Genomic DNA, 16,515 nt, shown 5'->3' on the forward strand with positions numbered 1-16,515 from the left:
CTTGGAATTCCAGCGCGTGGAATTACAGCGCTTGGAGTTACCACGCATGGAATTACCACGCTTGGAATTCCAGCGCGTGGAATTACGGCGCTTGGAGGTACCACGCATGGAATACCAGCGCGTGGAGGTACCACGCATGGAATACCAGCACGTGGAGTTACTACGCTTGGAATTCCAGCGCGTGGAATTACAGCACTTGGAGTTACCACGCATGGAATTACCACGCTTGGAATTCCAGCGCGTGGAAGTATCACGCTTGGAATACCAGCGCGTGGAATTACCACGCTTGGAATACCAGTGCGTGGAATTACCACGCTTGGAATGAAGCCACAATAGTTAATTAATAATCCATCGTGCAGCAAAAATTCTACAAAAAGTTCCACAGAAATCCAACAAGTCGATTTTACTCGTCCCATATTTACTCATTTTTACATCACGTACAAATTAAAATGATCAATAAAGCAGTACAGAAATCAAGCTCACAGACTATTAGGTAAGGTTAGGATTGAAACACCTTTCAAAAAATTATGCTTTTCGATTAACTTTGAAAATTTGAAAAACGATCGGCTTGACCCGATTGGAGCGTAGGTTAAGTGTCCTTTGGTCCAGCGAAATATCGTATTCCGTTCGTTACGAAGGTAAACTTTCGGTCCGCCCTGGGTGTGCAAACACTCGAAGGTTGAAAAGGTGGCGGTTAACCTCGTGGCAGTCGAACAAACCGGTCTGAAGGCAGAAACCAAACAGCGAATGTTCGTTGTTACGTTCGAGACGTTGTCGAACGTGCAAAGATCGTGGGAATAGAAATTTCCTGTTCCGTTGACGCGCAGCCACTCGACGCGCGACACCCAGGACACCTTATTTGCCCGGAGACGGCGAACGGAAGAAGAATGCACCGTGTTTCCGTCCATCGTGGCTCGATCCTGTGAAATGAATCGGATATCGATGGCTCCCCGGTGATACTCGACCCGCACACGACGCAACTGAACCGGCAATGCCGATCATCTACGTGAGCTATTCTTCTCGCGACTTTTCTTCGATCCCTTGTTCGCGATGTGCCCGCGACCGAATTGGAATCGCTCCCTTCTGTTTTTATTCCTTCGTTTTCCCTTTCTTTTTTTTCCTTATGTAGGTTATGGAAGAGAAACAATTTGCGCGAAGTAGAGCGAAAGATTGCGTCGAGAACGATCGATCGACGTTCGGATACTGTCAGCCTGCGCGTACTTTCGTTTCTCTTATTACCATCACATTCCTTCGGTATTGTCTTTTATTTTGCTCGATTTTATTCGTTACTTTGTCCTTGCACTTTTAACATGGCAGTGACACTACGAGTAACTCATGGATAGAGTGGGGGTTGAAAAGTGAGGTTATGTTCGGTGATCTTAGGAGCTGACTGTTAGAATTGAGGAAATTTAATGTTATAAATATTAGGAGCTTTAGGAAATTTTGCACTGGTTTAAGGATTTTGGACAGCCTAGAATTTCATGTGGGAACTTATGGTTTGAGGAAAGTTGCGTTGGGACCCTAGGGAGTTTCAAGTTTCAATTGCATTTCTAAATGTCCTATAACTTCTAGGGACTAAAAAGATTATTGTGTTTAGTTATTATTATGTTTGGTACCTGGAGATTCTAGGGAAGTTTCTATTCGAAACCTAGGAATTTTAGGAACATTGGGAGCCCTGCAGACTTTGGGACCCTAGGGAGTTTCAGGTTCCTATAGCATTCCTAAATGTCCTATAACTCCTAGAGACTAAAAAGATTATCGTGTTTAGACATTATTATGTTTGGTACCTGGAGATTCTAGGGATGTTTCTATTTAAGTCCCAGTATTATATAGAAAACCCTACAGACCTCAAGAAACGTAATTATAGGAACCCTAGTAATATTAATTACCCGAGATAACACTCATCAAATTCATATTCCGAAACGAAGAGGATTTCCTATCTGATCTCTAAATATTTGCCTTTAATTAACATCTGTTATTCTTGTCTTATCGAGCGCGAACAGAGTCTTTCTTGGTTGATTTTTTTCTGGGATGAGGGCAGGAGAAATAAAATATCGCGGTCGATAATCCATCGTAAGAACGAAATATGGCTCCTCGGATTGATCTCGGATGGCGATAAATATTCAGGAGCAGTCGCGTCATCGTACGACGTCACGTTTCCGGGATCACTCGAAACGCTTTTTGAGGTTAAATGACGTTCAATATTTCAGGTGGTAACGAATCTATTCCAGCTGGCGATATTCCTGGGGTTGACCGCGATTTTATTCTCGGTCGCCGCCGTGTCGCAAATGATGGAGATCACCATCGTACATTTTGTTAGCCCCATGACCACCTTCATGCTGCGTCAGTCTTGCAAGATTGCTATGGTGAGTGTCATAGTACTATTCTTCTCAAAGACAAGTCCTTCAAACCTTCTTTTACAAGATCATTAAATAGACAACGAGGAGTTACGGTGCGTGGAATTGCAGCGCGTGGAATTACAGCGCGTGAAGTTTCCATGCATGGAATTAAGGCGCGTGGAACTACGACGCGTGGAGTTACCACGCTTGGAATTCCAACGCGTGGAATTACGGCGCGTGGAGGTACCACGCTTGGAATTCCAGCGCGTGGAATTACGGCGCTTGGAGTTACCACGCTTGGAACACCAGCGCGTGGAGGTACCACGCTTGGAATTCCAGCGCGTGGAATTACGGCGCTTGGAATACCAGCGCGTGGAGGTACCACGCTTGGAATACCAGCGCGTGGAGGTACCACGCTTGGAATACCAGCGCGTGGAATTACCACGCTTGGAATACCAGCGCGTGGAATTACCACGCTTGGAATACCAGCGCGTGGAATTACCACGCTTGGAATATCAGCGCGTGGAGGTACCATGCTTGGAATACCAGCGCGTGGAATTACCACGCTTGGAATACCAGCGCGTGGAATTACCACGCTTGGAATATCAGCGCGTGGAGGTACCACGCTTGGAATACCAGCGCGTGGAATTACCACGCTTGGAATACCAGCGCGTGGAGGTACCACGCTTGGAATACCAGCGCGTGGAGGTACCACGCTTGGAATACCAGCGCGTGGAATTACCACGCTTGGAATATCAGCGCGTGGAGGTACCACGCTTGGAATACCAGCGCGTGGAATTACCACGCTTGGAATACCAGCGCGTGGAGGTACCACGCTTGGAATACCAGCGCGTGGAGGTACCACGCTTGGAATACCAGCGCGTGGAGTTACCACACTTGGAATTCCAGCGCGTGGAGTTACCACACTTGGAATTCCAGCGCGTGGAATTCCAACGCGTGGAATTATGGCGCGTGGAATTCCAACGCGTGGGATTACGACGCGTGGAGGTACCACGCTTGGAATTCCTACGCGTGGAATTATGGCGCTTGGAGTTATCACGCGTGGAATTCCAGCGCGTAGAACTATAGCGCATGGTGTATTTAAAATCGAATGGTAGGGTAAAAGTTCTAACAATTTATACAAACAAACCCTAAAGCAAACTACACATTTCTGTCTCTAATACAATACACAATATCACCGCATGAATATGTGTAATAAGATAATATTATCCAATATAATAGAAGAGCAATGTTTCAGAATCAAGTAAAATTCCTCCCACATAGAATATGATCCTCCGTTCGAGATATATGATTAAGGATATCAGGATTAATTAATCTACCTCGTTGAACATTTCTGCGTGTCGCAGTACTCGAGAAAATGGCAACTGTCACAAGCACTGAATCCCACTAAAATGTTAGGTTATTACACAGTGTCGTAATCTAGCGTCCTAGTAAAAGTCACTCGGCGTAAATTAGATCCGCCATTCTCACATTCTCCCTGCGAAATTCTCGCGGAACCATAGAATTTCTTATACCGAGTCATATTTCCTGATAGCAATCTCTCCGTAAACTTACGACTATGTAGAACTCATTGGCTACTGATCAGTTACTCAATTCCGACAATTTATATCCCCTGATTTCCTTTCTTCCCGACAGTTTTCTTGAAAGACATCTTCGCATCCGTTTACATTCTGCTTTATAGTTCACCGGATTAAAGTCTAAACTATAACCGTAAACCTGTATTTTTATAACCTATAACTTGTACCATAACCGTTGCCATAACCTATAAAACTGTATCCACAGCTATATCCATTGTGTCACTTTTCCTTTAGCGGGTTTGATCACGCTTCGATATGTAGGTCAAAGAGATCTACTCTCACTGTACATTAGGTTTATTCAAATTCTAGATTAAGCTTTATAGTCTGGAGACCCGTAGGTTTCTGGGAAACAGTAGGTCTGGACGCCATTTTAGAATCATTAGTCCCTAAAGTAGTTTGTTCAGCATTTTTCTTAATAAATTTTCATAATAATTTTGCATTAGCTAATTTTTCATATGGGACATAATATTATAGCCATGGAAGTGAAATTTTCGTACGTGGTCCTTATGGTCAGGGACTTGTGAACGAAGAGCATGAGAGTCACTTAGGGTACTCCATATTTTGCAAGACACTTTCAGTTCCAGGGTGGAATTACCACGCTTTGAATTTCAGCGCGTGGAGTTACTACGCTTGGAATTCCAACGCGTGGAATTACGGCGCGTGGAACTACTACGCTTGGAATTCCAACGCGTGGAATTACGGCGCGTGGAATTGCGGCGCGTGAAGTTATCACGCGTGGAATTCCAGCGCGTGGAGTCACTACGCTTGGAATTCCAATGCGTGGAATTACGGTGCGTAGAGGTACCACGCTTGGAATTCCATCGCGTGGAATTACTACGCTTGGAATTCCAACGCGTGGAATTACGGCGCGTGGAATTACGGCGCGTGGAATTACGGCGCGTGGAATTACTACGCTTGGAATTCCAACGCGTGGAATTACGGCGCGTGGAATTACGGCGCGTGGAATTACGGTGCGTGGAATTACGGCGCGTGGAATTACTACGCTTGGAATTCCAACGCGTGGAATTACGGCGCTTGGAATTACGGCGCGTGGAATTACGGCGCGTGGAATTACGGCGCGTGGAATTACTACGCTTGGAATTCCAACGCGTGGAATTACGGCGCTTGGAATTACGGCGCGTGGAGTTACTACGCTTGGAATTTCAACGCGTGGAACAACGGCGCGTGGAATTAGGGCGCGTGGAGTTACCACGCGTGGTAACTCTAGGTTTATTATCACAGTAGTAAAAATATACCATAAATAGTTTACCATAAAAGCTCATAAAAATTAATTATTCTCAAGCCCATAATCATTTTAATATTACCATAAACATCATAATATCAAAATATCATTTTCATATTACAAGATTTTGAAAGGTTCATTTAGAATTAAACAGAGAAGGACCTGTCTTCAGAAGGACTCGATTACCAACCAAACAAGTGAAGTAAGAGACAGGGCCAGGAAGGCCGTGGCCAGTTAATGTTGAGAACCTCCTTGTTCGCAGTTGTCGGTAAATCTGACTGTACAGTTCGCGTCTCGTGCGTATAACAAGATGTGCTACTACGACCAAACCGATCTATCGCCGTTGGACTTGATCAACCTGGAAGCACCGGAAATCCGATACAGCCGAAGCGCGATACCAGGACTCGTAGAGGAAACGCAACCGTTAGCGGATGTTATTTACCCCATCGAAACCGAGGAAGTTTCCGAAGACCCGGAAATGGCTACTACTGCAACGGCTGAGGAGATCACGATCGAGCCAACGGAGGAAAATGCTGAGGAACCGGTAGCCGAATCTGCTTGAAATGTACTTCACTGCAAATATATCTGTTTTTTAATAATTTCTGTGTTTTTTTTTGGGCAGGATTTGGGGAGTTGGATGTTTTGGGAAGGTAGGGATTTGGGGGTGTGAGAATTTAGGGATGTGAGAGTTTGAGAGGGTGAGAATTTGGGAGTGTGAGAATTTAGGGGTGTGAGAATTTGGGGGTGTGAGAATTTGAGAGGGTGAGAATTTGGGGGTGTGAGAACTTAGGGGTGTGAGAATTTGGGGGTGTGAGAATTTGGAGATGTGAGAATTTGGGGGCTGTGAGAATTTGGGGGTGTGAGAATTTGGGGGTGTGAGAATTTGGGGGCTGTGAGAATTTGGGGGTGTGAGAATTTGGGGGTGTGAGAATTTGGAGATGTGAGAATTTGGGGGTGTGAGAATATGGGGGTGTGAGAATTTAGGGATGTGAGAATTTGGAGATGTGAGAATTTGGGGGTTTGAGAATTTGGGGGTGTGAGAATTTGGAGATGAGAGAATTTGGGGGTGTGAGAATTTGGGGGGGGGGTTAAAATTTAAGTCTGTGAGAATTTGTGCATTTGAGAATTTGGAAACTTGCTAATTTGAGGGGTGAGAATTTAACTATGTGCGAAGTAGACAATGTGAGAATTGGACAATGTGAGAATTAGACAATGTGAGAATTTCGAGGTGTGAGAATGTAGATGTTTGGAGTATATTAAAAAACGCGAAAATCTTGTAACGTCAGCACTTGAAAACTGCTCCCCTAAAACTACCATTTGAATAAGAATTTTTTTAAACGATTATCACCGACACGTTTTCGTGGAAGTTTTCGAAAGGTGACCATCAATATTGAACGTCGAACGATCATCGAATTTCGATAACAATAAAATTGAATGCACTTCTTTCCTGTCCGCTTTCGAAAGGAAATCGAATACCATGCTTTTAAGATCGTTTCCGGATTGTTGGTCGAAGTCGCCTCACAATGTTCCGCCATTGCAAAAATTCACGCCGGTGGTCTTCTTCAATGGTATTCACAGCCCCGAGGAACGTCGCGAACGATAATTAATTTTCCTCGTGAATTTTCAATTAAAAACCGTCGATTCTTCGTTCAGATATTAATTAAAAATTGTTAACTTCTTTTAGCAAAGTTTTTACTAGTTTCTGTTTGGTTGTTGTTTTTACAGCGTTGAGAGTTTTGCTCCATTTTTTTGAAGGTTGTAATTTTTGTTGGCGAAAGGAAGTGGATGATGGACAGGATCGATGGAAGCTGGCTTAATTGGGTATTAATATTGAAATTGAGCGATAATTAATTAAATTATAATGGAAATGTCAAGCTTTACTTTCAGTCATCGTAAATTAGGTTAATTAGCGAATTCCACAAAGATCTAGAGGATTTTTTTATGGAACTTAATACACGGTTATTTTTCGAAGCTCATTTATTAGGTTGCTTTATCATTATACTATTGTGCTATTTTTATTTTTTGCGATTTTATTATTTTACTATTTTACTATTTCACTATTTGGCCATTCTGTTATTTTACCATTTTACTATTTCACTATTTGGCCATTCTGTCATTTTACCATTTTACGATTTCACTATTTGGCCATTCTGTTATTTTACCATTTTACTATTTTACTATTTGGCCATTTTGTTATTTTACCATTTCACTATTTCGCTATTTGGCCATTCTGTTATTTTACCATTTTACGGTTTCACTATTTGGCCATTCTGTTATTTTACCATTTTACTATTTCACTATTTGGCCATTCTGTTATTTTACCACTTTACTATTTCACTATTTGGCCATTCTGTTATTTCACCATTTTACTATTTCATTATTTGGCCATTCTGTTATTTTACCATTTTACTATTTCACTATTTGGCCATTCTGTTATTTTACCATTTTACTATTTCACTATTTAGCCATTCTGTTATTTTACCATTTTACTATTTCACTATTTGGCCATTCTGTTATTTTACAATTTTACTACTTCACTGTTTTACCATTTTACTATTTGGCCATTTTGTTATTTTTTCATTTTACCATTTTATTCTTAAGGTCATTTTATTATTTTACCATTTAGTTATTTCGGAACTGTAAAATATATAAATTTTGATAAAAATCATTTCGAATTCATTTACTACAACATTCAGACTGAAAGTAGTATCTTAGAACTACGATCCAAGTCCACCAAGCGCTTCCTGCACCCTGATAAACTGCGAAACCTTTTCACAGTAAACTCTCCACGTTTCCTGGTTTTTGTCCCCCCAAAAATTCTTGCCCGAATATGAAAAGAGGATTCAACGAAATTAAAATGAAACGCAAAAGTTTACACGTCGCATTCCGAGATAGAAAATGTTTTTTCAACAACGTCAAGAGTCTCTTTCATTTCACGGTTCCGTGAAGTTTGCCCCTTCGTTGTTCGTTTATTTCTTCATCAACGTGCCTCGAATGTCACACGAGGTTATAATTTCCGTTCTGTCAAAATCAAAAGAAGACAGAAAAAGGAAATAAAGTTGAAATTATGTTGCTTTCGAGGGAACATGTTCTACAAAAATCTGATTAAGTTTGTCCAATTAATTCATTTTTCGTTGTAAACGAATTTCAGTTACACAGATGTCAAAAATAAACAGAATGAAAGCTGAATTTTGATGCTGAAGTAAATTATTAAGTTTTATGTATGTGACGAAGAGTGAAGACTGGGAAAATGGACGTAAGTACCATTTTGTTTTGCAAAATCAGAGTTTTCTTATAATGTTACATAATTTTAACATTTTTCATAACTTCATATGATCTCATAACCTCATGTAACCTTATATTCTCACATAACCTCATAACCTCATAACCTAACATAATCTCATAACCTGACCTAACCTCATAACTTCAATACCTGACCTAACCACATAACCTCATAACCTCACAACCTCACATAACCTCATAACCTCATAACCTAACATAACCTCATAACCTAACATAACCTCATAACCTAACATAACCTCATAACCTAACATAACCTAACATAACCTCATAACCTAACATAACCTCATATAACCTCATAACCTCATAACCTCATAACCTCATAACCTCATAATCTCACAACCTCACATAACCTCATAACCTCACAACCTCTCATAAACTCATAACCTTACACAGTATTTATTTATTATTAATAATAAATGAAAATTGTACTTGTCACATGCTACACTGCTCCAATACACTTCATTAAAAACCCTTTTCCGATCAACTTTATAAATGAAGTAGTTGGTAATGGAAATTAGGTAGTGCAAAGGGTTAAGTAGTCAATTAACCCCGCACACGAGTGATTAAATACTGAGCTGAAAATTTGAATCGATACTCGAGCTACATGTACTTAAGCATCGAACCATCAATTCCTCCTTGCAGTTCCAACCAATTTTGACGGATTTGGGCAGAAAATTTCCCTGTTTGCAGTACCTACTGAGAGCCGAGTACGCGTCGTATTTAAATACCGCCGGTACTATACTACTTGGCTGGTTAATCATCTCTTGGATATCCTACGTACGTATATTAAATTATATTTACGTTTCTATTCATAATGCGCTTCGAATTCCTTTCAGATTAAATCTTTCTATTGAGATGCTTTAATAACCTCGGCCTTTCATAATTTTTATTGAATTTCGTGTCGTTTTGTGTCGAACTGTAAAATTGTGTTATTAATACACAGAACTATTGATGTGGGGATCTAGGGATCTGGGGATATGGGGATATAGGGATCTGTGGATCTAGAGATCGGTGGATCTAGGGATCGGTGGATCTACCGATCGGTGGATCTAGGGATCGGTGGATCTAGGTACCGGTGGATCTAGGGACCGGTGGATCTAGGGATCGGTGCATCTAGGGATCGGTGGATCTAGGGATCGGTGGATCTAGGGATCGGTGGATATAGAGATCGGTGGATGTAGGGATCGGTGGATTTACCGATCGGTGGATCTAGGGACCGGTGGATCTAGGTACCGGTGGATCTAGGGACCGGTGGATCTAGGGATCGGTGCATCTAGGGATCGGTGGATCTAGGGATCGGTGGATCTAGGGATCGGTGGATATAGAGATCGGTGGATGTAGGGATCGGTGGATTTACCGATCGGTGGATCTAGGGACCGGTGGATCTAGGGACCGGTGGATCTAGGGATCGGTGGATCTAGGGATCGGTGGATCTAGGGATCGGTGGATCTAGGGATCGGTGGATCTAGGGATCGGTGGATCTAGGGATCGGAGGATCTAGGGATCGGTGGATTTACCGATCGGTGGATCTGGGGATCGGTGGATCTAGGGATCGGTGGATCTAGAGATCGGTGGATCTAGAGATCGGAGGATCTAGGGATCGGTGGATTTACCGATCGGTGGATCTAGGGATCGGTGGATCTAGGGATCGGTGGATCTAGAGATCGGTGGATCTAGGGATCGGTGGATCTAGGGATCGGTGGATCTAGGGATCGGTGGATCTAGGGATCGGTGGATCTAGGGATCGGTGGATCTAGGGATCGGTGGATCTAGGGATCGGTGGATCTAGGGATCGGTGGATTTACCGATCGGTGGATCTAGGGATCGGTGAATCTAGAGATCGGTGGATCTAGGGATCGGTGGATCTAGGGATCGGTGGATCTAGGGATCGGTGGATCTAGGGATCGGTGGATCTAGGGATCGGTGGATCTAGGGATCGGTGGATCTAGGGATCGGTGGATCTAGGGATCGGTGGATCTAGGGATCGGTGGATCTAGGGATCGGTGGATCTAGGAATCGGTGGATGTGGCGATCGATGGATCTACCGATCGGTGGATCTAGGGATCTGTGGATCTGGGAGTACTGGGATCTAGGAATATTTTGATCTAGAAACCTTGGAATCTATGAATCTAGAAACCAAATTTAGGAATCTAGAAATCTAACACCTAGAAATCTAAGAGCCTAGTTATTTATATAAGAATTTAGAAACGTATCAATTTAGAAGTCTATAGTCCTACAGAACTGAGAAACCTCGAAGTATCGTTAGACACAGAAAAAACTGACTCCCTCGCCGACCCCATGTTTAGTAAAAGCGTGTGAAAAAGGTACGAATTTAAGTGTAATCTCAGAGTGACCCAGCAGAAAGGCGCGTTTTTGCACGTAGGACCGTACTTTTTTATAGCGAATCGAAACGGGTTCACCCTGTCGGTTGACCCTGTCTCGCGGCGCTGATTCGTGAAATTATGCGAGCGAATTATCGGTGACGTTGTTTCTCAGATCGTGTGGGTGTTGCTCGCCCCGTTGACGGTCACCGTTATCGCCATAATCCTGATCAGCCCGATGACAGCGAAATGGTGCCTTAAACAAACGGTCCCGGGTCTCCAAGTCATCTTCAACGAGTCCGCGGAGAAGGTTCACACTATTTTCACACGAGTACGTGGCTAATCGAAATTCGACGAGATACCTGCTCGAGTACGTGTCGCCTCGAACGTGATACCATCGTCTGGAAGACGTTTGTTCGCAGATAATTTGTAATCACTGTATGTATATAGTCATTTTCTTGTTAAATTCGAATAAAAATTTTTAATACATTATGTCTTCTTTATTAAATGTACGGAATATAGTAAAAAATGAAACTAGTTAAACGTAAGGTAGTTGGTAACGCGAGTAGCGTCATGGACTGTCACCAAAATGACCAGGGATCGAAACCCAATGAGGCCCAAAATATTTTTTCAGTAATATTTCACGTTTTTCTGCCTATATTCTAGGAACATTTGATAGGTAGAATAAAATCACTTTCCCTCTTACCAATTCTAGGGAGTTTTTGAAAGCTTAGAAAATTACTAGCATAAACCTAGGTATTTGGGAAGCTAGAGAATTAGTACGTAAAATCTAGGGAATAGCGTTATAAAATTACTATAATGAGCAATCTAGGAATTGGGAAGCTAGGGAATTATTAGAATATAAAAAACTAGAGATACAGAAGGCAGAAAATCACTATAAAATTACTATAACATGAAACCTAGAATTGTATTGTATCCTACTGTTTACGGTTGATGTTCATATTGAGGAATATTTACGTAGCAGGAAATTGCGTACATACAACACAGAAATTCGTATCATATAGTGGTTGAATAAGTTTGAACAGGGAGCGATGAGTGGCGCAAATTGAATTTCTTGCTCGGAACACGTGTAAATTTGTAACACGTTATGATAATAAAGCTGAAAACAGTTAATCATCGCGGAAAATTGGAGTTGCAGTTAGGTACAGACAAATGGGAACCGCGTTCATTCGAAAGTTCGCGTTTATTATCGAGAACACTCGTGCACCCGTAGAAATTTTAGTTCGCATCATTATTATAATGTAATTAGTTAGTTTCATTTTAAAAGGTTTCATCAGAGTATACGCACGCAAATATTCGTGCTAAAATTTCAACCAACGTTAATTAGAAATTAATTTCTACTCGAACAAACAGAACCAGATTTGCGTCGTTCAATTATCGTCTCTGTGAATCAACACGCAAATTGTACCATTCGATTTCGAGTGCGCATTCAGGTAATTTTTCGACGGAACGCCATTAGAGAATCAATCTCGTTACTTTCCAATATTCACAGGAAACGCATACTAATTTCGCTTCGCCCCTTAATCTTTTAGTTTCTAGACCGTTTTATGAGTTCTTCATCTGCTTACTATTAATTAACTAATAGAGGGAGTATTTAAACGCTCTTTAGCTAACTGCTGGCTGACGTATCACTTTCGTAATAAAACATTAGCTCACAGTAATTTGCTCGAGGTCCTCTTGTCAAACATCCATACTCATTTCTCCGAGCACGTTACTTCCCATAAAATTTAAATCCCTCCCTAAATAACTCCGTGGAACGTCATTTTAACCAAATTCGTAATCTCGAAATTAATCCGACCCTTTCGGCTGTAACAACTCACAAGAACGTCATCGAATTTCATAATGAGAGATCACTTGAAGATTCAGGTCTTCATTTGAAGATAACTCCAGCCAATTATATCCAGAAACTTTGATCATCAGAATTATATTTTTCCTAATAAACGAATATTCATTTTTAATTTGATTAGAGGATTATTTTCTCCCCTTGTAATTACTGAGGGGAAACAAACGCCTGCAATGAATTTTTTCCAGCGAAGTTAATCCTGGAAAACCGGCGCGAACAGTTCTGCAGCTTCCAGTTAATCTTACGTTGGCTTTCAGACAACACTTAAATGATGTTTAATCAGACTGATGCTGAGCGTTTGGCTAAATCTGTCAGACGGCTAGTTAAATTGCTGTTGTAAAACCTGGCTGGATGTGCGTCTTAAGAAACGTCTCATTAAACGAACGAGGATGTTTCAAAGAAAAGAATGTCACTTTGATTTCAGAGATTTTATCAAATTTAATTAAAAGAAATTTCATTCAAGCAAATGTAAATTTTGAATAACTTCGTATTAATTTATAATAAATTAAAGTGCTATCAATTTTTGTAATAATTATTGCAATTTTTGAAACTTGTAACAATTTTATGTTTAATGTTGATTATTTTTAAGTAAAGCTCCATTAACCAGTACACGTTTGATTTCCATTATCGTATTTTTCAACGTACCTCGGAAATTTAATTTAAAAAGTAATTACAACGTTCTGTATCATTTAAATGTTTAACGTGGAAAAGGTTGTTTCAAAAATAACAGAAAAATATTCGAATTTGAAAGCACACGAAATTATTAAAACTTGACTTGTTAATGGATTGTAACAGTGCGTAAAAATTAGGACAATGGAGGTGAAATTTACTCGCAAAGAAGCTGAGGAATTTTTTACAAGCACTCAACGTTAATATACCCGAAAGGTGAGTTTTCTTGAAACGCGATTATTTCGGGCCGAGGAAGCGGTAAAGTGTATGGTTGCGGCTGGAACAAGTAATCCAGAAGCAAGCTGCCTTGAACGATCGTGAAAACTATAAAAGGCAAAGGTTTAATGGGGTAGTAACCGCAGCGTAGTGAACCACCGATCTCGTGGCAGGAACCACCCTATGGCTCATAAATATCCGTTTCTCCGGTCCAAGTAACTCGGAGGTGTAATGGGAGTTGATAAAAGTTAATGTCCCGTTACGATTAATTAAATTGTCGATTGTTCCGAAAGTAAATACTTCTGACATACGCCGTTATGGCCGCACAGGCTGTTTCTATTTTTCGGTACACAACTCGCAGCATAGATTTTCCAGACCGGGTTTGATAAAACAGGATGGATTTGCCGGGAAATGAAAACTGGGACGCAGGATGTAACGTGGCTTTCATTGGAATTTCGTTTCTGTTAGCCGCTGAATTTCCCCTTTTCGGTTGCTTTGAAATGCAAACCTGCAGTCCAAACACCTACTACTACGGCATTTGCATGCAAAACTTCCGCAACTTCGTTCACTTTTTATTCGACTTTTACTACATTGTCATTCTGCTGTTCGATGGATCTTGACAAATCTGTATGCAATTATGCAAATGGTTAGTTTCATGTGATATTAAGCTGGGGTTGGAAGCTTTTAAAAGTACAGAAAGTAAGAAACACTAAAAAAAAATGATATACTACTTGTCTGACCATCTATGTTGCTCGGAGTCACATGTTACTCGAAGTCATCATCTACTTGTCTGACCATACATGATAGCCAGAAGACATATACTACTTGTCTGACCATACATGATAGCCAGAAGACATATACTACTTGTCTTACTACATACGTTACTCGAAGTCATCATCTACTTGTCTGACCATACATGATAGCCAGAAGGCATGTACTACTTGTGTGACTACATACGTTACTCGAAGTCATCATCCACTTGTCTTACCATACATGATAGCCAGAAGGCATGTACTACTTGTCTTACTACATATGCTGCTCGAAGTCATCATCTACTTGTCTTACCATACATGATAGCCAGAAGACATATACTACTTGTCTTACTACATACGTTACTCGAAGTCATCATCCACTTGTCTTACCATACATGATAGCCAGAAGGCATGTACTACTTGTCTTACTACATATGCTGCTCGAAGTCATCATCTACTTGTCTGACCATACATGATAGCCAGAAGACATATACTACTTGTCTTACTACATACGTTACTCGAAGTCATGATCTACTTGTCTGACCATACATGATAGCCAGAAGACATATACAACTTGTCTGACTACATACGTTACTCGAAGTCATGATCTACTTGTCTGACCATACACAATAGCCAGAAGGCATATACTACTTGTCTGATCACACACGCTGCTTAAAGACACGTTCTACTTGTCTGACCATATATGATAGCTAGAAGGCATATACTACTTGTCTGATCACACACGCTGCTCAAAGACATGTTCTACTTGTCTGACCATATATGATAGCTAGAAGGCACATGTCTAGTCGTTTTCTGAAACGTAAACTACTTGACTGGTTATAATACGGCAGAAAATGTACTTGCTTGACCAATCTCGTTGTCTGGAGCCATAAATTATATACTCGGGCAACGGCATTTGGCCTACAAGCCCCTCGCTCGATTCCCTACATCTCTCAGAACACATAAATGCCGCAATTTGGAGCTTATGGTAATCAGTTCGGTGCCAAAAACACTCCCCGGGTATTTCCCACTCCGGCACAGGTCGAAATAGTCCAGCAGCGAGCCGTGGAAATCGGTAAGCCACTTTGCATTCCATTTGAAAGTTGCCGACGGCGTAAATTTCTAGCGGCTAGCGATGGGACTCGGTTGTCCGAGAACGCAATTCGCCCGAAATAATCCACGGTTTGCCGTACATAAGAAGCGGTCGTCGCCAGATTTATTCAGATTTCTCTCGTTTCCATGCGACGGACGGTATGGTCTATTTTACGTGCTCGTACAAGGACGTGTACCGACGGGACACGAGTGTTTTCCAACAGTATATGCACACAGTCTGCGTTCTCTGCGGAATATTGCGGACCCCCCCGTCTCGTCCTCTTTCACGGAAGACAAAGGCGCACCACGTGCATTGTGTTTTAATTTCTCGTCTGCTTGCTCCTTTAATATCGTCTGGCTAGGTGTATACCTGCAGCGTATCGCTGTTCCTTACCCGTCGAGAGGAGGATGCAACGTCCCCATTGTTTCTGCTGATTCTCTGGCAAGTATCTATTGCTTCCGTTATTTCCGGGAAGATGCTTGAACGCTATCGGTGAGCAGTTTCCGAAGTCGGTTACAATGATGCACTGTGTGTCTCACCGAAATCCACGTTGCGTCCAAAATCGCGTAATCCAGGCATTAAATGTTCTTCCCAACAATTAAGCAGCCTGTCCAAGTGTTTTGCGATTCGACGGATTAAGGCGGGAGATAATGAAACGCTCTTTGAAATTAATGTTCGCTTTTGGTGCCTGCGAAAGGTAGTCGTGGGGATAGGGTAGGTAGGATTGTCGGTCTCGTTAAACTTCTTGGTACATTGAAACTTGTAGTTAGGAAACAATATGGAAATGTACATCTACTGTACGAGGATGTAGGGGTTTAGGGATGTAGAGGCTATGGGTATAGGAGTCTAGGTATGGGGGTTATGAGTATAGGACTCTAGGTATGTGGGGGCTATGGGTACAGTGGTCTAAGGATGTGGACGCTACGAGTATAGGACTCTAGGGATATGGGGGCTATAGGTATTGTGGTCTAAGGATGTGGACGCTATGAGTATAAGATTCTAGGGATGTGGACGCTATGGGTATCGGGGTTTAGGGATGTGGGTGCTATGAGTATAGGGGTCTAAGGATGTGGACGCTATGAGTATAGGGCTCTAGGGATGCGGGGGCTGTAGGTAT

General features: G+C 41.7%; 2 protein-coding genes across 2 annotated transcripts; both read left to right on the forward strand.

Moving 5' to 3' along the window:
• Positions 1-659: 659 nt before the first annotated feature.
• LOC143266043 (uncharacterized) lies at positions 660-5,779 on the forward strand. Its single transcript, XM_076541406.1, has 3 exons — positions 660-1,006; positions 2,211-2,366; positions 5,443-5,779. Exons 1-3 carry the CDS (start codon positions 992-994, stop codon positions 5,740-5,742), a joined length of 471 nt encoding a protein of 156 aa, XP_076397521.1. The 5' UTR covers positions 660-991; the 3' UTR covers positions 5,743-5,779.
• A 2,359-nt stretch (positions 5,780-8,138) lies between these two features.
• On the forward strand, positions 8,139-11,296 carry LOC143266025 (uncharacterized). The gene is made up of 3 exons (XM_076541246.1): positions 8,139-8,436; positions 9,126-9,260; positions 10,980-11,296. Exons 1-3 carry the CDS (start codon positions 8,431-8,433, stop codon positions 11,145-11,147), a joined length of 309 nt encoding a protein of 102 aa, XP_076397361.1. The 5' UTR covers positions 8,139-8,430; the 3' UTR covers positions 11,148-11,296.
• Positions 11,297-16,515: the final 5,219 nt, after the last annotated feature.

This window comes from Megachile rotundata, chromosome 16, assembly GCF_050947335.1.
Source record: "Megachile rotundata isolate GNS110a chromosome 16, iyMegRotu1, whole genome shotgun sequence".
Lineage (NCBI taxonomy): Eukaryota > Metazoa > Arthropoda > Insecta > Hymenoptera > Megachilidae > Megachile > Megachile rotundata.